Source organism: Oncorhynchus clarkii, chromosome 31 (assembly GCF_045791955.1).
Source record: "Oncorhynchus clarkii lewisi isolate Uvic-CL-2024 chromosome 31, UVic_Ocla_1.0, whole genome shotgun sequence".
NCBI classification, from domain to species: Eukaryota; Metazoa; Chordata; class Actinopteri; order Salmoniformes; family Salmonidae; genus Oncorhynchus; species Oncorhynchus clarkii.
The window spans coordinates 28556764-28579047 of NC_092177.1; the positions used below are offsets into that span (position 1 = coordinate 28556764).

At 43.4% G+C, this 22284-nt stretch overlaps 1 protein-coding gene across 1 annotated transcript; it reads left to right on the plus strand.

Annotated features, from left to right (window-relative positions):
* Positions 1-1758: 1758 nt before the first annotated feature.
* Positions 1759-20026, plus strand: LOC139391217 (sodium/hydrogen exchanger 6-like). Its single transcript, XM_071138836.1, has 16 exons — positions 1759-2179; positions 4340-4539; positions 5188-5265; positions 5727-5803; positions 5928-6040; positions 6421-6526; positions 9420-9561; positions 10469-10574; positions 10701-10789; positions 10912-11025; positions 11219-11330; positions 15517-15670; positions 15862-15892; positions 15991-16076; positions 16397-16502; positions 16785-20026. Exons 1-16 carry the CDS (start codon positions 1888-1890, stop codon positions 17061-17063), a joined length of 2085 nt encoding a protein of 694 aa, XP_070994937.1. The 5' UTR covers positions 1759-1887; the 3' UTR covers positions 17064-20026.
* Positions 20027-22284: the final 2258 nt, after the last annotated feature.

Sequence of the window (22284 nt, forward strand, 5' to 3'; positions counted from 1 at the left end):
GTGATGGGTACACCGAAGTACATTCATGTCCGATGGAACGCTGCGTTTTCCATTCAGCATTGGGTTGCAGTTGTAGTGCGTTGTAGTGCGTTCTGTGTGCTGCATACGTTGGATTTATGGAACATATGAGTCAAACTGTATGTGTGAATGGTTTGACAGAAATGGTAGCAGAAGGTGAATGTTGAACTTTTGTTGCACACATATCCAGATGATGCTGTGCACCATTTTGCGTTAGCCTAGACCCGTTCTAATTCACATACAGCCCCAACAGATCCACAGAACTTGTTCTCAACTAGCCTACCTGGTTAAATAAAGGTGAAATATATTTTTTTAAAGATGACAATCTCTATTGCACTCCACACTGCCCTTTCCCACCTGGACAAAAGGAATGCCTACGTGAGAATGCTGTTCATTGACTACACCTCAGCTTTCAACACTTTCAACAGCTTTTAAACACCTCCCTCTGCAAATGGATACTGGACTTTTTGACAGGCGACTCTCGGGTGGTAAGGCTAGGCAACAACACATCTGCCACGCTGACCCGCAACACAGGGGCCCCTCAGGGCTGCGTGCTTAGCCCCCTCCTCTACTCGCTGTTGACCCACGACTGTGTGGCAGCACATGACTCCAACACCATCATTAAGTTTGCTGTTGACATGATGGTAGTAGGCCTGATCACCGACGATGATGAGACAGCCTACAGGGAGGAGGTCAGAGACCTGGCAGTGTGGTGCCAGGACAACAACCTCTCCTTCAAAGTCAGCAAGATAAAGGACCTGAAACTACAAGAAACAGAGGGCCAAACACGCCCGCATTCACATCGATGGGGCTGTAGTGGAGACGATCATAAGCTTCAAGTTCCTCTGGACCTTTCACTGAGGTCCTATCATGGTCCAAAAACACCAAAATAGTTGTGAAGAGGGTAAGACAAAAATTCATAACAACAAAAATAAGCTTTTTTTTTTTTAATCTTAATTTAAGTTTAGGGTTAGGCATAAGGTTAGCAGTGTGGTTAAGGTTAGGGTTAAGGTTTTATTTTTATTTTTAAGAAGAGAAATTGTATGGGCGGGGTTCATGACTTTGTGTCTGTGGTAACTAGTAACCATCGTAGAGTGACGTCTTTAACTTCCCGGTCAAAATCCAAAGCAAACTTCATAATAAGATTTCTGAACAGAAAAACTATATCTCAAGAGTTAATAATACTATATACAAATCAATATATAGTTTGACACATTAATCACCACATTAATCACCAATACGGGCACATACAATTAGCAGCATTATCATATTTTATTTTCATCATCCGAAAATACTTTTAATTTGAACAACAAAAAATGCAATAAGGAGACAAAAAACATTTTCCCTTCCGGAACCATCCATCGCCAGGAAGGGACAGAAGAGAGGAGGCTATTTTTAGAAGATTAAGAGTGGGACACCGATCGAATAAGATTTTAAATGTGATAGGAAAGCATCCAAAAGGAAAGTGTGATTATTGCCAGGAAACAGAGACCGTATTGCTACAGTGTGGGCAGTATCAGAGGAAAGAGAGAGGCTGAGATCTAGTATGAGGGAGAAGGGGATACATGAAATTATTTTAAAGATTATATTGAGTAGAACTTTATTATATATAGTCTCAAATATGTTGTTATATGTTTTAAAAGCAACGGGGTGGCAGGTAGGATTTAGTTTCTCCCTGCCTCTGGCCCATACTCCAGTACAGAAGGTGGCGATAATGCACCATAACGTTTGATGTCAACCGCCGATAAACCCCACCGAAGAGAAGGGAAACATCAATCTACTGTTGCTGTCTCCGCTTAGTTATCTTGCATGAAATATACATCTAGAAACCTTGAATAACGACAACGTAGCTACTAGCTTGAAGATTTAATGTTCAACATGGGTTACAATAAATTCAGAGTCAACGCAACTCGGAAGATGTCGAAGACGTTAGCCTTGACCGTTCTAACCTGTTTGTCGTTCTGCATTAGTGTTTGCAGGGCAGAGGATAGTGCCATGGAGAACATCGTAACAGAGAGGAAGGTTGAAGATAACCACAGACAAGACAGTGCCGACCTGCTGATTTTCATCATGCTCCTAACCCTCACGATTTTAACTATTTGGTTATTCAAGCACCGTCGTTTCAGGTTTTTGCATGAAACGGGACTAGCTATGATCTATGGTGTGTATGGGTGAGGGCCCACTTGTCAGGAGACTGCATGATGTCATTGATATTGTTATTACTCATCATCATATTGTTATGTAGTTAGCTATACACGTCATTGCATGTTTATGTAGCATTTCTAATATATCTGTAGACTTCCAGTCATTGCGCTAACGCTAGTTAGCATTGTCTCGCGAAACTACCGCTAACTTCATCCATACTGCACGCAAAGACATAAAAAAAATGGTATCCACGAGTTCATCTGACTCTTGAGTAAGTAGAAGTACAAGGACTAACTCGCACAGTAGTCCTTTAACATTACCTGGAAATATGCTGACAGTGTTGTCATTCCTATAGGATGCGGTAGAGACAACACAATGCCTAGGTCTATGTGAGTCCTAGAATGGCTGTATCACTATGTTATACTGAACAAAAATATTAACTAAACATGCAACAATTTCAAAGATTTTACTGAGTTACAGTTCATATGAGGAAATCAGTCAATTTAAATAAATCCATTAGGACCTAATCTATTGATTTCACATGACTGGGAATACAGATATCTGTTGGTCACAGATACTCTTTTTTAAAGTAGGGGCATGGATCAGAAAACCAGTTGGTGTGACCACCATTGTTTGCCTCGTGCAGCGCGATACATCTTGTTCGCATAGAGTTTGACCTGGTTGTTGATTGTTGCCTGTGGAATGTTGTCCCATTCCTCTTCAATGGCTGTGCGAAGTTGCTGGATATTGTCGGGAACTGGAACACGCTGTCATACATGTTGATCCAGACTGGTGATTATGCTGGCCATGGAAGAACTGGGACATTTTCAGATCCCAGGAATTGTGTACAGATCCTTGTGACATGGTGCATTATCATGCTGAAACATGAGGTGATGAGTGGCACGACAGTGGGCCTCAGGATCTCATCACGGTATCTCACAGCATTCAAATTGCCATCGATAAAATGCAATTGTGTTTGTCGTCCGTAGCTTATGCCTGCCCATACCATAACCCCACTGCCACCATGGGGCACTCTTCACAACGTTGACATCATACACGTACGTGTCTGCCATCTGCCCGGTACAGTTGAAACCGGGATTCATCTGTGAAGAGCACACTTATCCAGCATGCCAGTGGCCATCAAATGTTAGCTTTTGCTCACTGAATTCGGTTATGACTCCGAGCTGCAGTCAGGTCGAGACCCTGATGAGGACGACGAGCATGCAGATGAGCTTCCCTAAGATGGTTTCCAACAGTACGCAGAATTTATTTGGTTGTGCAAACCCACAGTTTCATCAGTTTTCCAGCTGGCTGGTCTCCGACGATCCCGCAGGTGAAGAAGCCGGATGTGGAGGTCCTGGGATGGCGTGGTTACACGTGGTCTGCGGTTGTGAGGCCGGTTGGACATACTGCCAAATTCTTTAAAGCGACATTGGAGGCAGCTTATGGTAGAGAAATTAACATTACATTCTCTGGCAACAGCACTGGTAGACATTCCTGCAGTCATCATGCCAATTGGACACTCCTTCAACTTGAGACATCTAGCGTTGTGTGACAAAACGGCACAATTTTATTGTCCCCGGCACAAGGTGCACCTGTGTAATGATCATTATTTTTAATTAGCATCTTGATATGCTACATCTGTTAGGTGGATGGATTATCTTGGCAAAGGAGAAATGCTCACTAACAGGAATGTAAACTAATTTGTGCACAAGATTTGAGAGAAATATGCTTTATGTGCGTATGGAACATTTCTGGGAGCTTTTATTTCAGCTCATGAAACATGGGACCAGCACTTTACCTGTTGCGTTTATATTTTTGTTCAGTATACATCTCTGTTGTTGGGAAACAATATTCATGCCTGATCAGTTATGCGACTGTGTGCATGCACTAAACCCCATACCGTTCTGTGTTATTCACCCAGGAAGGTCCAACTTGCTTCAGAGTTTTACTGTAGTTTAGTGTAGTCCTCTCTACTACACACCATGCACTTCCCTGAAGCCTGTTACCTGGTTATTTATTTACAATTCACAAGGTGCTGCTGTACCAGCTTTAAGGGTGGAGAGGACAACTGTAAACCCAGTTAGCAGGGGTTGCCTTGTGGCATGTACTGTAGGGGCTTTCATAGGTGCTATTCTGTGTTTGTTCACCCTCTGTTCCCTCTCTCTCCCTCCAGGTGTGCTGGTTGGGGTGGTCCTGCGCTATGGTATCCACGTACCCCGTGACATTAGTAACGTCACCCTCAGTTGCCATGTCAATGCCAGCCCGCCCACACTGCTCGTCAACGTCAGTGGCAAGTTCTACGAGTACAGTCTGAAGGGTGAGATCAGCCCCTCTGAGATCAATGATGTACAAGACAACGAGATGCTTCGCAAGGTAGAGTCCCAAACAGATGTGGTCCTTGTTAATGTGATGCACATGAATGGCTTGACTGACCAAAACAGTGGGTGCTTACAGATGGCATGGTTGTTGTCTGAAAGTGTTTCTTCATATCTGAAGTGCTGTTTGGGAGGCTTAGTACGAATCAGGCAAGTAGGTGGCCTTTGTTGACATATTTCATTCTCAATCTTTCCCTAGACATTTTCCACACTTACTCACTGTCTGACACACACTCATGAGACTGTGTCTAACTCGGAGCATAGCATATGTAATCAGTCATGTCCTGAGGTAGCCTACAGAGCACTACTCTGTTCTATGCAAACACTGTGTCACCTGATCAGAGAAAATAAACATTCCTTGATGCCATTTAGGACTTAGAGTTGATGTCAGCCTAAAGAGGCTTGATCAGAACTAGGCCTAACGGTAGGACATTAGATTAACAAACATAACAACTAGCGCTATTTTCATCCATCAACACAATTGAAAAGGAATTTAGAACCCATGTTAGTTATTATTACAGGTAGTTATAATTAGATTCAAACTAATAATAACATGTTTTATTAGTTGTAGTCCTCCATAGTCAGTGGGAGACTACAGTTCAGTCATGTAATACAATCCCTCTTGTGTTTTTCCTCTTTTCTATAGGTGACCTTTGACCCTGAAGTGTTCTTTAACATCCTCCTGCCCCCCATTATCTTCCATGCTGGCTACAGTCTGAAAAGGGTAAGACATGTAGTTAGTTGTTTAAAGATGCTCTATGCAGAAATCGCTCTGCCATTTCCTGGTTGCTAAAATGCTAACAGTTTGCCTAATTTCAGTTTGTGATAAAACAAGCAAGTAGGTGTAGATAATCATTGTACCATCTAAACCGTAGTTAAAAATATTTTCCATAACCACAAATATTGTATTTTCAGATGTTTGAAGCTGGTGTACAAAACCAAGAGAAAAAGATACAAAAACTAAACTTAAATATGGGGAGCATAAAAATAGTGGCCACAGAACAGATTTACCACTTCTTAGACTTGCTTTCAATGATAATGACAGATCTATAACACGCATTTCCATGTAAATTTGGTCAGGTCGCCCCAAAAGTTACATATTGCAGCTTTAAACGATAGTTAAATCACAGTGTTGATTTGTTCTTGGGTAATATTTAGGCCTAATCCTTCATCTAATTCTCCCAGAGACACTTCTTCAGGAACATGGGATCCATCCTAGCCTATGCCTTTCTGGGAACAGTCATATCATGTTTCATCATTGGGTGAGTTCACACCCTGTATTATACATGTATCCATTACATCTGTGTGTTTATGCACCTTTAGGGTTTTGTGTGACATGTCAGAGAAATGCTCAGCTGAAGTAGTGTGATCTCTATCTCTGTACAGGTTACTGATGTACGGCTGTGTCACGCTGATGAAGCAAGTGGGACAGCTTGACGGGGACTTCTTCTTCACTGACTGCCTGTTGTTTGGAGCCATTGTCTCTGCTACTGACCCCGGTACAGACCCCGTTCACCTCAGTCACCTCTTTAGTACACTACATAATGGTCAACCGCTTGCTTCACTAGTAATATGCCTAGTCAGACATAGTTATTGAAAGGGTGATTTCCTGATTTACAAGCTGCAAAAACATGCACTGCCGCTAATTATTTCAGTGACTGGGAAAATGTGAGTTGTGGAATATAGCATAGGCTGATGTACACACCACCAATGATTTCTAACCTATAGGGCTCTATTTGTGGGTTATTTTTAGTAGAATGTTGCCAACTATATGTTGCCCGTCTTACATTGTAGAATGTGGTCTTGGGGGTCCATCTGCATGTCATTGTGCCATTCTGTAGACAGTCTAAAGGTGGTTACTGTGTCTCTCGTCCTGCAGTGACGGTGCTGGCCATCTTCAACGAGCTGCAGGTGGACGTGGATCTGTACGTTCTGCTGTTTGGAGAGAGCGTTCTCAATGACGCCGTGGCCGTGGTGCTGTCCTCGTGAGTCCTCCGTCTTAACCCGACCCACCTGTCTACCGTCTGTCTGTCTGCGCCTGTATGTACACACTCACGTTGTGAGGTTTTGTGTTTATCTTTGGCTGACAAATCTCATCTTTCAACAGATGTGCTTTGAAACTGTTTTTTTTATTTATTTAAAAATATATATAATTTGTGCAGGGTAAGGGGGCGTTTAGCCTACACACCCACACAGGTTCATGGACATGCGCACACAGACACCCTCGAACAACTTGTTGGTATGGTTTTTCCTGTGTGTGACCTGGCACTATACCAATAACAAGCCAGTATTAATACTGTGGAATGTGTGAGGCTGACCTTTTGGTGACCCTAACCACTACATTCCCTCTGCCGGGAACTCTTAATATTTCAGAATTCGGTTGTGTTATGGTTGGCTCAGTGCGGGGGTGCGGCACCCCTCTGGAGCCAGTCAGTGGGTAGAGGGTGTGGCGGCGACGCGAGACACTCTCCTGAGCTGGTGTGCTAGCCCAGTGCTTTTGCAGTGGTTTCGTTTTGCGTCGTTAGAACATACACGGCAAATGACCAACCATTACACTCCAGATAACAGATATGAACCACAGCACAAGTACAACCCAGCAAGGGATAGTTCACTCAAATCAAAGTTCGTCAGGTGTTTGCAGAACCTAAAAGTTGAGTATTGAGCCCATATTAGATCCAGAGGTATGCATTAGGGAAAATCTTGATGCACCAATTCAAACTGCAACCCAGTTCTGGTGGTATGAAATTCTGGTGATTTGCTGTTTGGGTGATACAAGTTTGTTGTTACGTCCAGTGGAGGCTGCTGAGGTTAGGACGGCTCATAATAATGGCTGTACTGGAGTCAATGGAATGGTATCAAGCACATAAAACCAAGTGGTTTCCATTCCATTGACTCCATTTGGATTTTGACATGTTATCTAACATCACTAATTCCAAGCTTAAGCTAATCTTTCACGAGTGGTTCCACATATTTTACCAGTTTCAAAATCTAGGCCTAATAGTTCCTCCAGTTTGAATTGAATAAATAGCTGTTGAAGTGTTTCTGCCAAAGTTCTTAAGGATTGATGGATCTAACGTGGTAGATGGAATACCTGAAGATGTATCTAACGTGGTAGATGGAATACCTGAAGATGGATCAAACTTGGTAGCTGGAATACCTGAAGATGTATCTAACGTGGTAGCTGGAATACCTGAAGATGTATCTAACGTGGTAGATGGAATACCTGAAGATGTATCTAACGTGGTAGATGGAATACCTGAAAATGTATCTAACTTGAAGATATATCTATCTTGGTAGCTGGAATACCTGAAGATGGATCTAACTTGGTAGCTGGAATACCTGAAGATGGATCTAACTTGGTAGCTGTAATATCTGAAGATGGATCTAACTTGGTAGCTGGAATACCTGAAGATGGATCTAACTTGGTAGCTGGAATACCTGAAGATGGATCTAACTTGGTAGCTGGAATACCTGAAGATGGATCTAACTTGGTAGCTGGAATACCTGAAGATGGATCTAACTTGGTAGCTGGAATACCTGAAGATGGATCTAACTTGGTAGCTGGAATACCTGAAGATGGATCTAACTTGGTAGCTGGAATACCTGAAGATGGATCTAACTTGGTAGCTGGAATACCTGAAGATGGATCTAACTTGGTAGCTGGAATACCTGAAGATGGATCTAACTTGGTAGCTGGAATACCTGAAGATGGATCTAACTTGGTAGCTGGAATACCTGAAGATGGATCTAACTTGGTAGCTGGAATACCTGAAGATGGATCTAACTTGGTAGCTGGAATACCTGAAGATGATCGAACTTGGTAGCTGGAATTCCCATAGAACCCTCTAGCGTAGCACATTGCTACTAAAATAGTTGCATCACGTACAGTACTTACTAGCAGATGTCCATACAAAAATATTGACATACTGTAGTACAATCTCATCATTCCTTATTGAGTTCCATATAAAACTATGAAAGCAAGCCACAACGTATTTGCCTAAGAGATCCATCTGCACTTCAAACAGACTGGGCATGCAAACGGTAGTACTAGTACTATACAGTGTAGTCTCTGGCCACTAGGATCGTTCTGATCATCAGTTATGGGGTCCACTAGGATCGTTCTGATCATCAGTTATGGGATCCACTAGGATCTTTCTGATCATCAGTTATGGGATCCACTAGGATCTTTCTGATCATCAGTTATGGGATCCACTAGGATCTTTCTGATCATCAGTTATGGGATCCACTAGGATCTTTCTGATCATCAGTTATGGGATCCACTAGGATCTTTCTGATCATCAGTTATGGGATCCACTAGGATCTTTCTGATCATCAGTTATGGGGACCACTAGGATCTTTCTGATCATCAGTTATGGGGACCACTAGGATTGTTCTGATCATCAGTTATGGGGACCACTAGGATTGTTCTGATCATCAGTTATGGGGACCACTAGGATCGTTCTGATCATCAGTTATGGGGACCACTAGGATCGTTCTGATCATCAGTTATGGGGACCACTAGGATTGTTCTGATCATCAGTTATGGGGACCACTAGGATTAAGCCCTCCCCAGGGGTCTGTAGGAATATACCTTACCTTGGTTCTGATATCAATGGGTTGCAGATTATTCAAGACTTTCAACCTTCTCAGGATGGAAGCACATTATAAAGCAGCTCTCTAGTTCTGTAATTTTCCAAATTATCCATGTTTTCTTTAAGTATTCTGCAAGCAAATCACATTTATTTCTAGGCTCCAGAAATGCTACAGTACATACCGGTATTTCATTTCCAGCCTTATAACACTTCATCCACCCACATAGGGCACCTGAACTGTTCTGTGATGTTGTACCTTTTCTAATATTGACTGTGTTTGTACCAGGTCCATTGTGGCATACCAGCCGGAGGGGGACAACAGTCACACCTTTGAGGTGATGGCCATGTTGAAGTCCTTCGGGGTGTTCGTGGGTGTTTTCAGTGGATCCTTCGCCCTGGGGGTGGCCACCGGGGTCATGACAGCACTCATATCCTTTACGCAGTGATATACTTCCTGTGTGATTTGAGTGTCTAGAAATATATAGATTGATATAGCAATCACATCCAGGTTAGAAACCGATGGAAATGCATTTGTTCTTGTATTAGAATGTATGAAGTTGTGTTTTTTGGTATTATCAACTTGCTTGTTGCTATATATATATATATATATATATGTTAAACTTAAATCTCTAAGCTCTGTAAAAAAAACTAAGCAAAACAGATAAAACTGCCTTCTTCCATTTCAAAACTAGTTCACTGCAATTTTCCCTTCCTCCATGAATTGTGGGAACTGAGAGTTGGCCACGCTCTCTGAGCCATTCTTCTCCATCTCTGCCATGGTGGCAATAGCTGGTGTATAGTGAGTTGTGTAGTGTATACACTAAGTGTATAAACATTAGGAACACCTTCCCAGTATTGAGTTGCCCTCAACAGGTTTCAAGTGTTCCACAGGGATGCTGTTTCATTTTGACTCCAATGCTTCCCACGGTTGTGTCAAGTTGGCTGGATGTCCTTTGGGTGGTGGACCATTCTTGATACACACAGGAAACTGTTGAGGGTGAAAAGCCCAGCAGCGTTGCAGTTCTTGACACATTCAAAACAGTGCGCCTGGCACCTGCTACCATACCCCTGTTCAAAGGAGCTCAAATATTTTGTCTTGCCCATTCGCCCTCTGAATGGCACACAAACACAGTCCATGTCTGGAGGCTTAGAAATCCTTCTTTAACCTGTCTCCTTCCCTTCACTGATTTGAAGTGGATTTAACAAGTGACATCAATAAGGAATCATAGCTTTCACCGGGATTCACCTGGTCAGTCTATGTCACGGAAATAGTAGGTGTTCCTAATGTCAGTGTAGTGTTTCATGTGGTATTTTCTCCTTGACTGTTCTCCTCACGTCACTAAGTTCACTAAGCTGAGAGACTTCCATCTCCTGGAGACGGCTCTCTTCTTCCTCATGTCCTGGAGCACCTTCTTAATGGCTGAGGCCTGTGGCTTCACAGGTGAACCCTCATCTTACTGCAAAGCTACACTCAGGTCATGGTCCCACCCCACAGGTTATTTTTCATCACCCAGCTTATTACGGTTAATCACGATGTGGATGTGTCTGGTTAATGTTGTGTGTGCAGGTGTGGTGGCGGTGCTGTTCTGTGGGATCACTCAGGCTCACTACACCTTCAACAACCTGTCCCCTGAGTCTCAGGACAGGACCAAACAGGTGAGGACAACGTTTACCATGGCAGTTATTTACGGGCAAGCTACTCTGGACAGCAATGTCATCGGCTAAATATTGTTGGTCCGTCAGTGTCCCTGAAAAGTTGTTTTTGTGTTGTCCTGTAGTTGTTTGAGCTGCTGAACTTCCTGGCTGAGAATTTCATCTTCTCCTACATGGGTCTGGCGTTGTTCACCTTCAAGAACCACATCTTCAACCCCACCTTTATTGTCGGAGCTTTCGTATCTTTACTCAAAACTATAATACTTCAATTAAAGCACTGTAGGGAGTTCATGTGGAGTATGGGCTATATTGCATGTAAAGTTGGTGAAACCAGAAAGGTCATGGTAAGATTGCAAATATTCAGTAGACTGGAGGGGTATCTTTGTTTCTCTGGACTGTTTGGAGGCCTCCTTGACAGTGTTCCCCTCCCAGCTGGCAGTGTTCTTGGGAAGAGCAGCCAACATCTACCCCCTGTCCTTCCTGCTCAACCTGGGACGCAGGAACAAGATCAGCTCCAACTTCCAACACATGATGATGTTTGCTGGTACAGTGTGTGACGTGGTCAGACAGAGATCTGGCGCCACAGTTTGTTATTTTCCTTTTCTCATAAATTGCAGCTTACGTTCAGTCACCAGAATAAATAACTTTGTATTTACTTGAAGAGAAAAGGCGTGTGAAGTAAAATAAGCTATCCCTTTCTATCCAATTTCAGGGTTCCTGGGGATGAAATATCAGCCACAGTTATATATACAGTACCAGTCAAAAGTTTGGACACACCTACTTATTCAAGGGTTTTTCTTTATTTCTGACTATTTTCTACATTGTAGAATAATAGTGAAGACATTAAATGCTATGAAATAGAACATGTGGAAGCATGTAGTAACCAAAAAAGTGTTAAACAAATCCAAATATATTTTAGACTCTTCAAAGTAGGCACCCTTTGCCTTGATGACAGCTTTGTACACTCTTGGCTTTCTCTCAACCAGCTTTATAATGAATGCTTTTCCAACAGTCTTGAAGGAGTTCCCACATATGCTGAGCACTTGTCTACTTTTCCTTCACTTTGCGGTCCAACTCATCCCAAGCCAGGTCATCTGATGCAGCACTCCATCACGCTCATTGATCAAATAGCCCTTACACAGCCTGGAGGTGTGTTGGGTCATTGTCCTGTTGAAAAACAAATGATAGTTCCACTAAGCGCAAACCAGATGGAATGGCGTATTGCTGCAAAATGCTGTGGTAGCCATGCTGGTTAAGTGCCTTGAATTCTAAATTAATCACTGACAGTGTCACGAGCAAAGCACCCCCATACCATCACACCACCTCCATGCTTCATGGTGGGAACCACACATGCAGAGATCATCCGTTCACCTACTCTGCGTCTCACAAAGACAGAGTAGTGTCCTTTAGTAGTGGTTTCTTTACAGCAATTGAACATGAAGGCCTGATTCATGCAGTCTCCTCTGAATAGTTGATGTTGAGGTGTGGCTGTCCTGCACTCTCCTTCTGCGTCTCACAAAGACGTGGCAGTTGGAACCAAAAATCTTACATTTGGACTCATCAGACCAAATACATATTTCCACAGGTCTAATGTCCATTGCTCATGTTTCTTGGCCCAAGCAAGTCTATTCTTCTTATTGGTGTCCTTTGGTAGTGGTTTCTTTGCATCAATTCGACCATGAAGGCCTGATTCACGCAGTCTCCTCTGAACAGTTGATGTTGAGATGTATCTGGTACTTGAACTCTGTGAAGCATTTATTTGGCCTGCCATTTCTGATGCTTGTAACTCTAATGAACTTATCCTCTGCAGCAGAGGTAACTTTGGGTTTCCATTTCCTGTGGAGGTCCTCATGAGAGCCAGTTTCATCATACCACTTGATGGTTTTTGTGACAGCTCTTAAATGTTCTGTATTGACTGACCTTCATATCTTAAAGTAATGATGGACTGTCATTTCTTGCCATAATATGGACTTGATCTTTTACCAAATAAGGCTATATTCTGTATACCACCCCTACCTAGTCACAACACAACTGATTGGCTCAAACGCATTAAGAAGGAAAGAAATTCCACAAATGAACTTTTAAGAAGGCACACCTGTTAATTGAAATGCATTCCAGGTGACTACCTCATGAAGCTGGTTGAGAGAATGCCAAGAGTGTGCACAGCTGTCATCAAGGCAAAGTGTGGCTATTTGAAGAATCTGAAATATAACATATTTTTATTTGTTTAACACTTTTTTGGTTATTACATGATTCCATATGTGTTGAATGACATAAATATTAATTTTCACAGTCTGCTGCCTCAGTTTGTATGATGGCAATTTGCATATACTCCAGAATGTTATGAAGAGTGATCCGATGAATAGCAATTAATTGCAAAGTCCCTCTTTGCCATGCAAATGAACTGAATCCCCAAAAAACATTTCCACTGCATTTCAGCCCTGCCACAAAAGGACCAGCTGACATCATGTCAGTGATTCTCTCATTAACACAGGTGTTGACGGTCTAAAGCTGGAGATCACCCTGTCATGTTGATTGAGTTCGAATAACAGACTGGAAGCTTCAAAAGAAATCATTGCTTGGAATCATTGTTCTTCCTCTGTCAACCATGGTCATCTGCAAGGAAACACGTGCCGCCCTCATTTCTTTGCACAAAAAGGGCTTCACAGGCAAGGATATTGCTGCCAGTAAGATTGCACCTAAGGGGCCTCCCTGGTGGCGCAATGGTCTAAGGCTGTGCCACCAGAGATTCTGGGTTCGCGCCCAGGCTCTGTCGCAGCCGGCCGCGACCAGGAGGTCCATGGGGCGATGCACAATTGGCCCAGCATCGTCCGGGTTAGGGAGGGTTTGGCCGGCAGGGATATCCTTGTCTCATCGCGCACTAGCAACTCCTGTGGCGCGCCGGGCGCAGTGCACGCTGACCAGGTGTTTCCTCCTCCTTCCTTCCTCCAACACATAGGTGCGACTGGCTTCCGGGTTGGATGTGCGTTGTGCCAAGAAGCAGTGCGGCTAGGTTGGGTTGTGTTTCGGAGGACGCATGGATCTCGACCTTCGCCTCTCCCGAGTCCGTACTGGAGTTGCAGCGATGAGACAAGACCGTAACTAATTGGATACCACTAAATTGGGGAGAAAAAAGGGGTAAAAAAGTGCACCTAAATCAACCATTTATTGGATCATCAAGAACTTCAAGGAGAGAGGTTCAATTGCTGTGAAGAAGGCTTCAGGGCGCCCAAGGAAGTCCAGCAAGCGCCAGGACCGTCTCCTAAAGTTGATTTAGCTGCGGGATCGGGGCACCACCAGTACAGAGCTTGCTCAGGAATGGCTGCAGGTAGGTGTGAGTGCATCTGCACGCACAGTGAGGCGATGACTTTTGGAGGATGGCCTGGTGTCAAGAAGGGTATCAAAGAAGCCACTTCTCTCCAGGAAAAACATCATGGACAGACTGATATTCTGCAAAAGGTACAGGGATAGGACTGCTGAGGACTGGGGTAAAGTCATTTTCTCTGAATCCCCTTTCTGATTGTTTGGGGCATCCGGTAAAAAGCTTGTCCGGAGAAGACAAGGTGAGCGCTACCATCAGTCCTGTGTCATGCCAACAGTAAAGCATCCTGAGACCATTCATGTGTGGGGTTGCTTCTCAGCCAAGGGAGTGGGCTCGCTCACAATTTTTCCTAAGAACACAGCCATGAATAAAGAATGGTACCAACACATCCTCCGAGAGCAACTTCTCCCAACCATCCAGGAACAGTTTGGTGACGAACAATGTCTTTTCCAGCATGATGGAGCACCTTGCCATAAGGCAAAAGTGATAACTAAGTGGCTCGGGGAACAAAACTTTGATATTTTGGGTCCATGGCCAGGAAACTCCCCAGACCTTAATCCCATTGAGAACTTGTGGTCAATCCTCAAGAGGTGGGTGGACAAACAAAAACCCACAAACTGCAAGCATTGATAATGCAAGAATGGGCTGCCATCAGTCAGGATGTGACCCAGAAGTTAATAGACAGCATGCCAGGGCGGATTGCAACGGTCTTGAAAAAGAAGGGTCAACACTGTAAATATTGACTTTTGCATCAACTTCATGTAATTGTCAATAAAAGCCTTTGACGCTTATGAAATGCTTGTAATTATACTTCAGTATTCCATAGTAACATCTGACAAAAATATCTAAAGACACTGAGGCAGCAGACTTTGAAAATGTATATTTGTGTCATTCTCAAAACTTTTGGCCACGACTGTATATAAAATGTTTGGGGAATAAAAAAAAAAATATCCTACCAATTTTTGTCCTAAAGCTTTAAAAAATATATATGTTCATTTATGAGTCTGCTTTTGTGTGTCCGGTGATTTAGGAGATGCTGTTTTGCTAATACAGTACATCCTTTATAGAATATTAATGTAGTTACTTGAGTCATACCAGCACCTATTGTTTCAATGACCCCTATGGACCTATGGACCTATGACTGATTGTCATGTGATCACTGTAATTGGAAATGTTCAGAGTTCCCACACCAGTGACGTTATCTAACAAAAAGCTATTTTTAGTGATATTACTTGTGGAGACACACACACACACACACAGTATTACCCCTCCTTGTTCCCAGAAGAATCCAGGCTTCCAAGCAACTTTGCAGTATTTTGTTTTTTTGTGTGTTATTTCTTACATTATCCACAAGCATTTCACTACACCCGCAATAATATGTGTGTGACCAATGATTTGTCCTCCACAGGTCTGCGCGGAGCAATGACCTTTGCACTTTCCATTCGGGACACGGCCACGTACGCCCGTCAGATGATGTTCACCACCACCCTCCTCATCGTCTTCTTCACCGTGTGGGTCTGTGGAGGGGGAACCACTCAGATGCTCTCCTGCCAGCACATACGGTAGGTCCAGGTTAGGGATTTTCGGTGTTGGTGTCTGCCTATTTATTGTTGTTGCCTTCAAACGGAACCTTTGTTGATGTTTATTCTAATCGAGGATACACAAAGCACATAAGGTTGTCTGTCCTCAATATGATCTTCTGTGACCACTGGGATCTGGTCCACTCATTTATGTGTATCTGCGTTTCTAACAGTGTTGGAGTCGATTCGGACGCAGATAACACAGTGAGTATTAAGACTCTGAAAGTTGAGTTATTTGACTTGAATGCTGTAATCGTCTTGTTTTGAGTGGATCGCTGTATCAGTCTTGTGTGTCTGGTCAGATGAGCATGACAGAGGGATCAGAGCGGCGGAGCACCAAACACGAGAGTGCCTGGCTCTTCAGGATCTGGTACAACTTTGACCACAAGTATCCTTTGATGTCACTCCCGTCAGCTCACAGCAGACGGTGCTCCAGTGACCGATATTCATTTCACAGACAAAGCTTTTATGTTCTCTATCCAGTGTATTAAATCATGATTTGTCCTTCATAACCAAAATGATTGTGTGTGGTGTGGTGTGGTGTGTGTGTGTGTGTGTAACTACTGCAATAACATACTAGCTTACAGCAGAGGTGTACTGAAGCAGAGGCGGATGGTTCTCCTATAGTAAGTCTCCCATTACATATTTGAGCAGTTTGTTTTGTTACTATGTGACACAGTTGAGGCCTTGACTCTACGCCCTCTCCAGCTACCTGAAGCCCATCCTGACCCACAGTGGCCCCCCACTCACCGTCACCATGCCTGCCTGCTGTGGACCGCTGGCCAGATGTCTCACCAGCCCACAGGCCTATGAGGTCAGGCACCACAAACCATGTGTTCCTATTAATCCTGTGACCCTGTTAGGGGGATTATGGTAATAGTGATGACATGTAGTGAGGAAGTGTTTTCTTCTTTGTTTTAATGAGTATCACAGCGGATAGTGTATATTTGAATGAACGCAAATGAAGAGTTGCTGATTTCATCAAAGCTAAAGAATTAGTTCAGTTATAGCAGGAGTATTTGATTAGTGAGAACCGTCATAATCAGAATGTCATCTAGTGGTAACCTATTTTGAAATGTTTCTTTCCTGCCACCAGAACGAGTGCCAGCTGAAGGACGACGACTCAGACCTCATCCTGACGGACGGGGACATCAGCCTGACCTACGGTGACATCACTGTGAGCACAGACGCCAGCGGCGCCCACACCAGTGCCGGGCCCGCGGGCACCACCTCCGCCGTCATCTCCGCTGACGACCTGGACCGCGAGCTGACGTACGGGGACCACGAGCTGGTGATGAGGGGTACTCGTCTGGTCCTGCCCATGGACGACTCCGAGCCCCCGCTCGGCGACCCACGACACCGTATGCGGATGTGAGGCGAAAGAGAGGCCAGCTAGCCAGATGACCAACTCACTCTACGTCCTGCTCCCCCGCAGGCTGCAGGAATTAGATCAACTAAGATCAGCATGAGACTGGTCTCTCTGTCTCTCTCTCTGTCTCTGTCTCTCTCACTCTGTCTCTCCTCTCCTCTCATACCGCTCCTCATCTCTTTCTCTCTCACCCACTGCCTCTCCTCCTTTGAGTTTCTCAAGTGGTTAATCCATGTCTACCTCATTATTCTTTGTTCATTTCTACTCCTGTCGCCATCATTATAATATGAATTATTTATTCATGTTTCCTTTTCTTTTGATTCGGTCAAACCGATATCTTTTCTCAGTTTGTCTTCTAACAGGACCACACTGAAATCACGTGGCAATCTGCTCACCGTAGCGCTGCAGCGTCGTCTATACGCATGCATTAGTCTGTATGTGGAGGTCACAGTGCAACAGCTAGCTTAGCTAATACCATTTGTCTCTGTATCACAGGGTGCATAATACCGTTGTTGTTTTTTTATGCGTGGGGAGTGGGTAGGTTGCTGGCTGAGTTTTGTAGCCCTGTTTTGGGGTCTGATTCTGAATGTTGCTGCCTTCTCTGTGTGATCCAAGGGATGCTGGCTGACTTAGTGGCTCGGCGTTGCATTGTGTTGCTATGCATACGGTTAGAATCAAGTGCCTGAGTGACCAACAGTTTATGTTCCCTTTTTAGAAGTGATACACTCCTCCGTCCACTGGGTGGCGACCTCTCTACGGGTGACAGGCTGCCTGCGTTTTGAGCCTTTGCTCTGTAGATAGTTAAAGATGTTCTAGCCTGGTTCAACCAAGCTAACAATGTAATTCAGCTCGCTCTGTGTAACCTAGCACAAGTCTTGGATCTCCCACAATGACCTCAGACTGTGACTTTGGGAGGGTTTGACACCTTCTTTTAGAAGCTGATGTCACTCACCACAGAAGCAGAAAGAAGGGCTGTCGTTTCGAGTACGAGTTCTAGATCTCCCGTATGGTGGAAGTTGGTGCCATTCCTCCTCCATTGACATTTGATGAAAATTGAGTGCAGGCAGCCTGAAAAAACTTGCTGTATTTTGCAACATACTACAAGTACTTTAGCTACATCCTCGTTTTCACTGTAATTCTAATACTATTCACGTGTAACATGGTGTATATTTGACTTTAGGGATTGAAATGTTACTCAAATCAAACCGAGTGTGTACTTCTATCTGGGCTAAGTCCTTGCTTCCTATTGGCTAAGATCTATCTGCTTGAGTTACAGGAGTAGTAGCGGGAACATGTTACAGTAGCTCATAATTAAGGATCTAATCTGCTTTGTTTTTGGACCTCAGTTCAACTGTTAACTGCCTTGAGTTATTGACTATATTGTCCCTGGTACTGTATGACGTGACAAAGGATTGGTACATACTATCAGAAACAACTTGAATAGGCCAGTTGGAATCATAACATTTTGATTTTAAATTATCCAAAACCACAGACATATATTTGTTATTGAAATGCTATGAAGATATTTTTCAAGCAATCATTTCTGTGTTTCTATGGTTCAGAGTAGATATTTAGAGAAAAGCTGGTAGGGATCAGTTGAAGAAAACGAAATGGTTGTAGAAAAATGTGTGTGTGCAATACTTTATTTGTGTAAAATAATCATACAATAGGTTATATTAGAGTCTAACGTATCCTATATGCCTCGCGCTACAATGTATGGGGGCTGGGTTGATTTATAGCTGATGTCTGGTACCAGAGTAGCTCCTTTGAGCTTGCTTGGCTACATGGGGGTTTGCTCTGTGACTGGTCTGGGATCAGTGGTGGCTGTTAATGTGGTGTAGCAGGAAGTGTTGACCGGACACCACCCTGACGACGCACTGTTGATGTGGATGGAATCAGGCCCTGTGCCAGACAGCATTACAGAGGGGGGGGGGGGGGCAGAGTAGGAGGGAAGTACAAAGAGAGGGACAGGGTAGGAGCAGAGGAAAGGGAGGTAGAGAGAGAAATAGTGGACATTCTACCTATATTCAATGTTTTTCACTTTCGCACCTGGGGAGAGAGGGGTAGAGGAGGGCAGTGTACCACTCAGTGTTATCTCCTGTTGTGCAGGAACCTCTGACGGCGTGTGGTCTCCTTTTTTTTTCTTTTTTTATCAAGCATGCCTCTTGACACCACAATGTGCAGGAAATTATTTTTCTTCCCACCATTTTATATATAGTTTATTTCCTCTATTTTGTTTATTCTTGATGAAGAAGGGAAATAAGGCGAGTGTTGGGGATGGCGCGCAGCATTTGCACTTGTCTTTTAAGAGACCTTTGTTTGAGTTAGATTTGTCTTGTAAGTTCCATTTGTCATGTTTGTGTTGCTGTTTTTAACTGGCTTTTGTTGGGGTTATGAAGGAATTGACATGAATCCTGTGAACTATGATTTTTAGTAGAAACTCATGGAGTCATGTCATAACTGTCGGAGGTCACGAACTGAAGGGTGGTATCCATTGATGTACAGGTTGTTATGATCTATGTAACCAAGAGTAACAAGATTGGCCTCCTTGCTTTTCCATGCCATTGACTCTGACTCCGTCTTCACTTTCAGGAAAAAAGAAATCAAGCAAGATCATGACTGTGTACCAGTCTATAACTAACATATGAAGTAATGTCAAAAAAAGACCCATTATAGGTCACCTTATACCTTGCCTGTACTGGTCTTACAGTATGTGTTCTATTGTTTTGAACGATGAATGGTAACTTGTAATTAACATGTTGACACTAGTCTGAAGTAGCTGACCAAAGGGGCTTGTTGTACTCTGTGTTTTCAGACTGTCCGATGTGTTTATACTGCTACTTCGCTGTGTGTGTCACACTGTGCTTCCTCAGTGTTGCAGGTACTGACTGTTTACATCTCTGTAAATATTCTCACCTGTTCAAGTTGCGTGCAATGGTCAATAAACAAAGCCTGTGCTTTTGATTGAACCCTCTGTAATGTCTCCTTATTGACCTGCTGATTTCACATCAACATGATGATGTTGACACGGTCTGGTTTGCCTCTGAACATGTCCTGGTGGATAAATGTAATGTTAGTTAATAGCTTACCAGATCCAGAAAGTCCAGTCCTGACCTTCCCCTAAGGTTTGGCCGGGAATGAGAACAGGAAAAACTGAATTCATCCCAGTAATTTCTCCACCAGCCTTGGCCTTCAACCCCTAACAGTGTATCACATTCCCCCTATGGACAGTCTCAACCATCTCTTTTATATTTTTTCACCTCTCCATAGAGAATAGCCCATCCTTCTCATGGACTGACAGGCTGAGGTGGAGTAAGTTTTCCTCCCAGGGCAGATGTAGATATGAGAGGTGCACTTGGAGATTTTCCTGACCAAAAATAAGATTGCCACTAGTTACCACAGCCACAAAGTCAAAATTGGCTATAATATAAATAAATGATGAAAACAGAAATGAGCTTTTAGGTCTTTATTTAAGGTTAGGGTTAGGCATAAGGCTAGCTGTGTGGTTATGGTCTGGGTTAAGGGGATACTCTGGGATTTTGGCAATGAGGCCCTTTATCTACTTCCCCAGAGTCCGATGAACTCGGATACTATTTCTATGTCTCTGTGTTCAGTATGAAGGAAGTTGGAGGTAGTTTCACAAGCCAATGCTAACTAGTGTTAGCGCAATGACTGGAATCCTATGGGTGCAAGTACCCATAGACTCCCAGTCATTGCGCTAACGCTAGTTTGCATTGAATCCCAAAACTACCTCTAACTTCCTTCATACTGAACACAGACATAAACATGGGTTCCACATGTTCCCATGTACCTCTTTTTAAGATTAGGTTTAAAAATCCTATTTTAAGAAGATACATTTTAGAAACAGGCCGGGTTTATCCATTTCTGAATAGTGACGACCCAAGAATATATAGGACCCAGAGTTTTCTCTAGTCATGAGACATTACTGTCCTGACCCTAACCATAGTCTAGGGATAGACATTTCCCATTCACCATTCCAGGGTGGAGATGTGTTTCAGATGAGAGGCGACTCTCTACTGCCAGATTGTTAGGCGTTCTCCCTCCAGCACATTTCCTCAGTATCAGGATACATTCCTAATAAGGGCAGAACTCCAGAATGCCTGTTTGGTTCCATTACAGCACAGGGAGGAAATATCAACTTTATTAAAGGGAGACTGGGACTGCCTCATGTTCTCTTGAGGGTCTTTGCCACTTTCTCTCTCTCTCTCCTCCTCCTCTCTCCCTCCCTCCTTCCCTCCATTGTCTCTCTCACCCCCTTTTCTTCTCTCTTTCAATTCAATTTCAATTGAAGGGCTTTATTGGCATGGGAAACATACATTGCCAAAGCAAGTGAAGTAGATAATAAACAAAAGTGAAGTAAACAACAAACATGAACAGTAAACATTACACTTAGAAGTTCCAAAATAATTAAGACATTTCAAATTAAGACATCTTTATACAGTGTTGTAACAATGTGCAAATAGCTCAAGTACAAAAGGGAAAATAAATAAACAAATATGGGTTGTATTTACAATGGAGTTTGTTCTTCACTGGTTGCCCTTTTCTTGTGGCAAAAGGTCACAAATATTGCTGCTGTGATGGCACACTGTGGTATTTCACCCAGTAGATATGGGGGTTTATCAGAATTGGATTTGTTTTCAAATTCTTTGTGGATCTGTGTAATCTGAGGGAAATATGTGTCTCTAATAGGTCATACGTTTGGCAGGAGGTTAGGAAGTGCAGCTCAGTTTCCACCTCATTTTGTGGGCAGTGTGCACATAGCCTGTCTTCTCTTGAGAGCCAGGTCTGCTCTTGAAAGCCAGTACCCTCTGTGACTATCTTTCTCTCTCTCACACACACACACACCTCTCAGAAATGCATCTCCTTGGCTGAGCCTCTTGTAAGTTTGACCCTGTATGGAGTGTCTGTGGGTCTTCACAGTGTATGGTGGCTTAGCAACCACTCCTCACCTACTAATTTGTAACGGGGACAGGAAAGCTAAATGTCATGGCAAACACATGGCACGAGGTAGCTAACTCTGCTAGCCAGCCAGACCCTCAAATTACAATGGAAGACATAGCACACCTGTTTAAGATTCATCTTCCTCTAAATTTGTGGCTGTATGTCAGGAAAAGCTGTCATCTAGGAAATATGTCATGCTTTCATTTACAGAGAGGTTGTTGAATCTCAATACAGATACCCTTGGTATCTACAGGAAGACAATAGC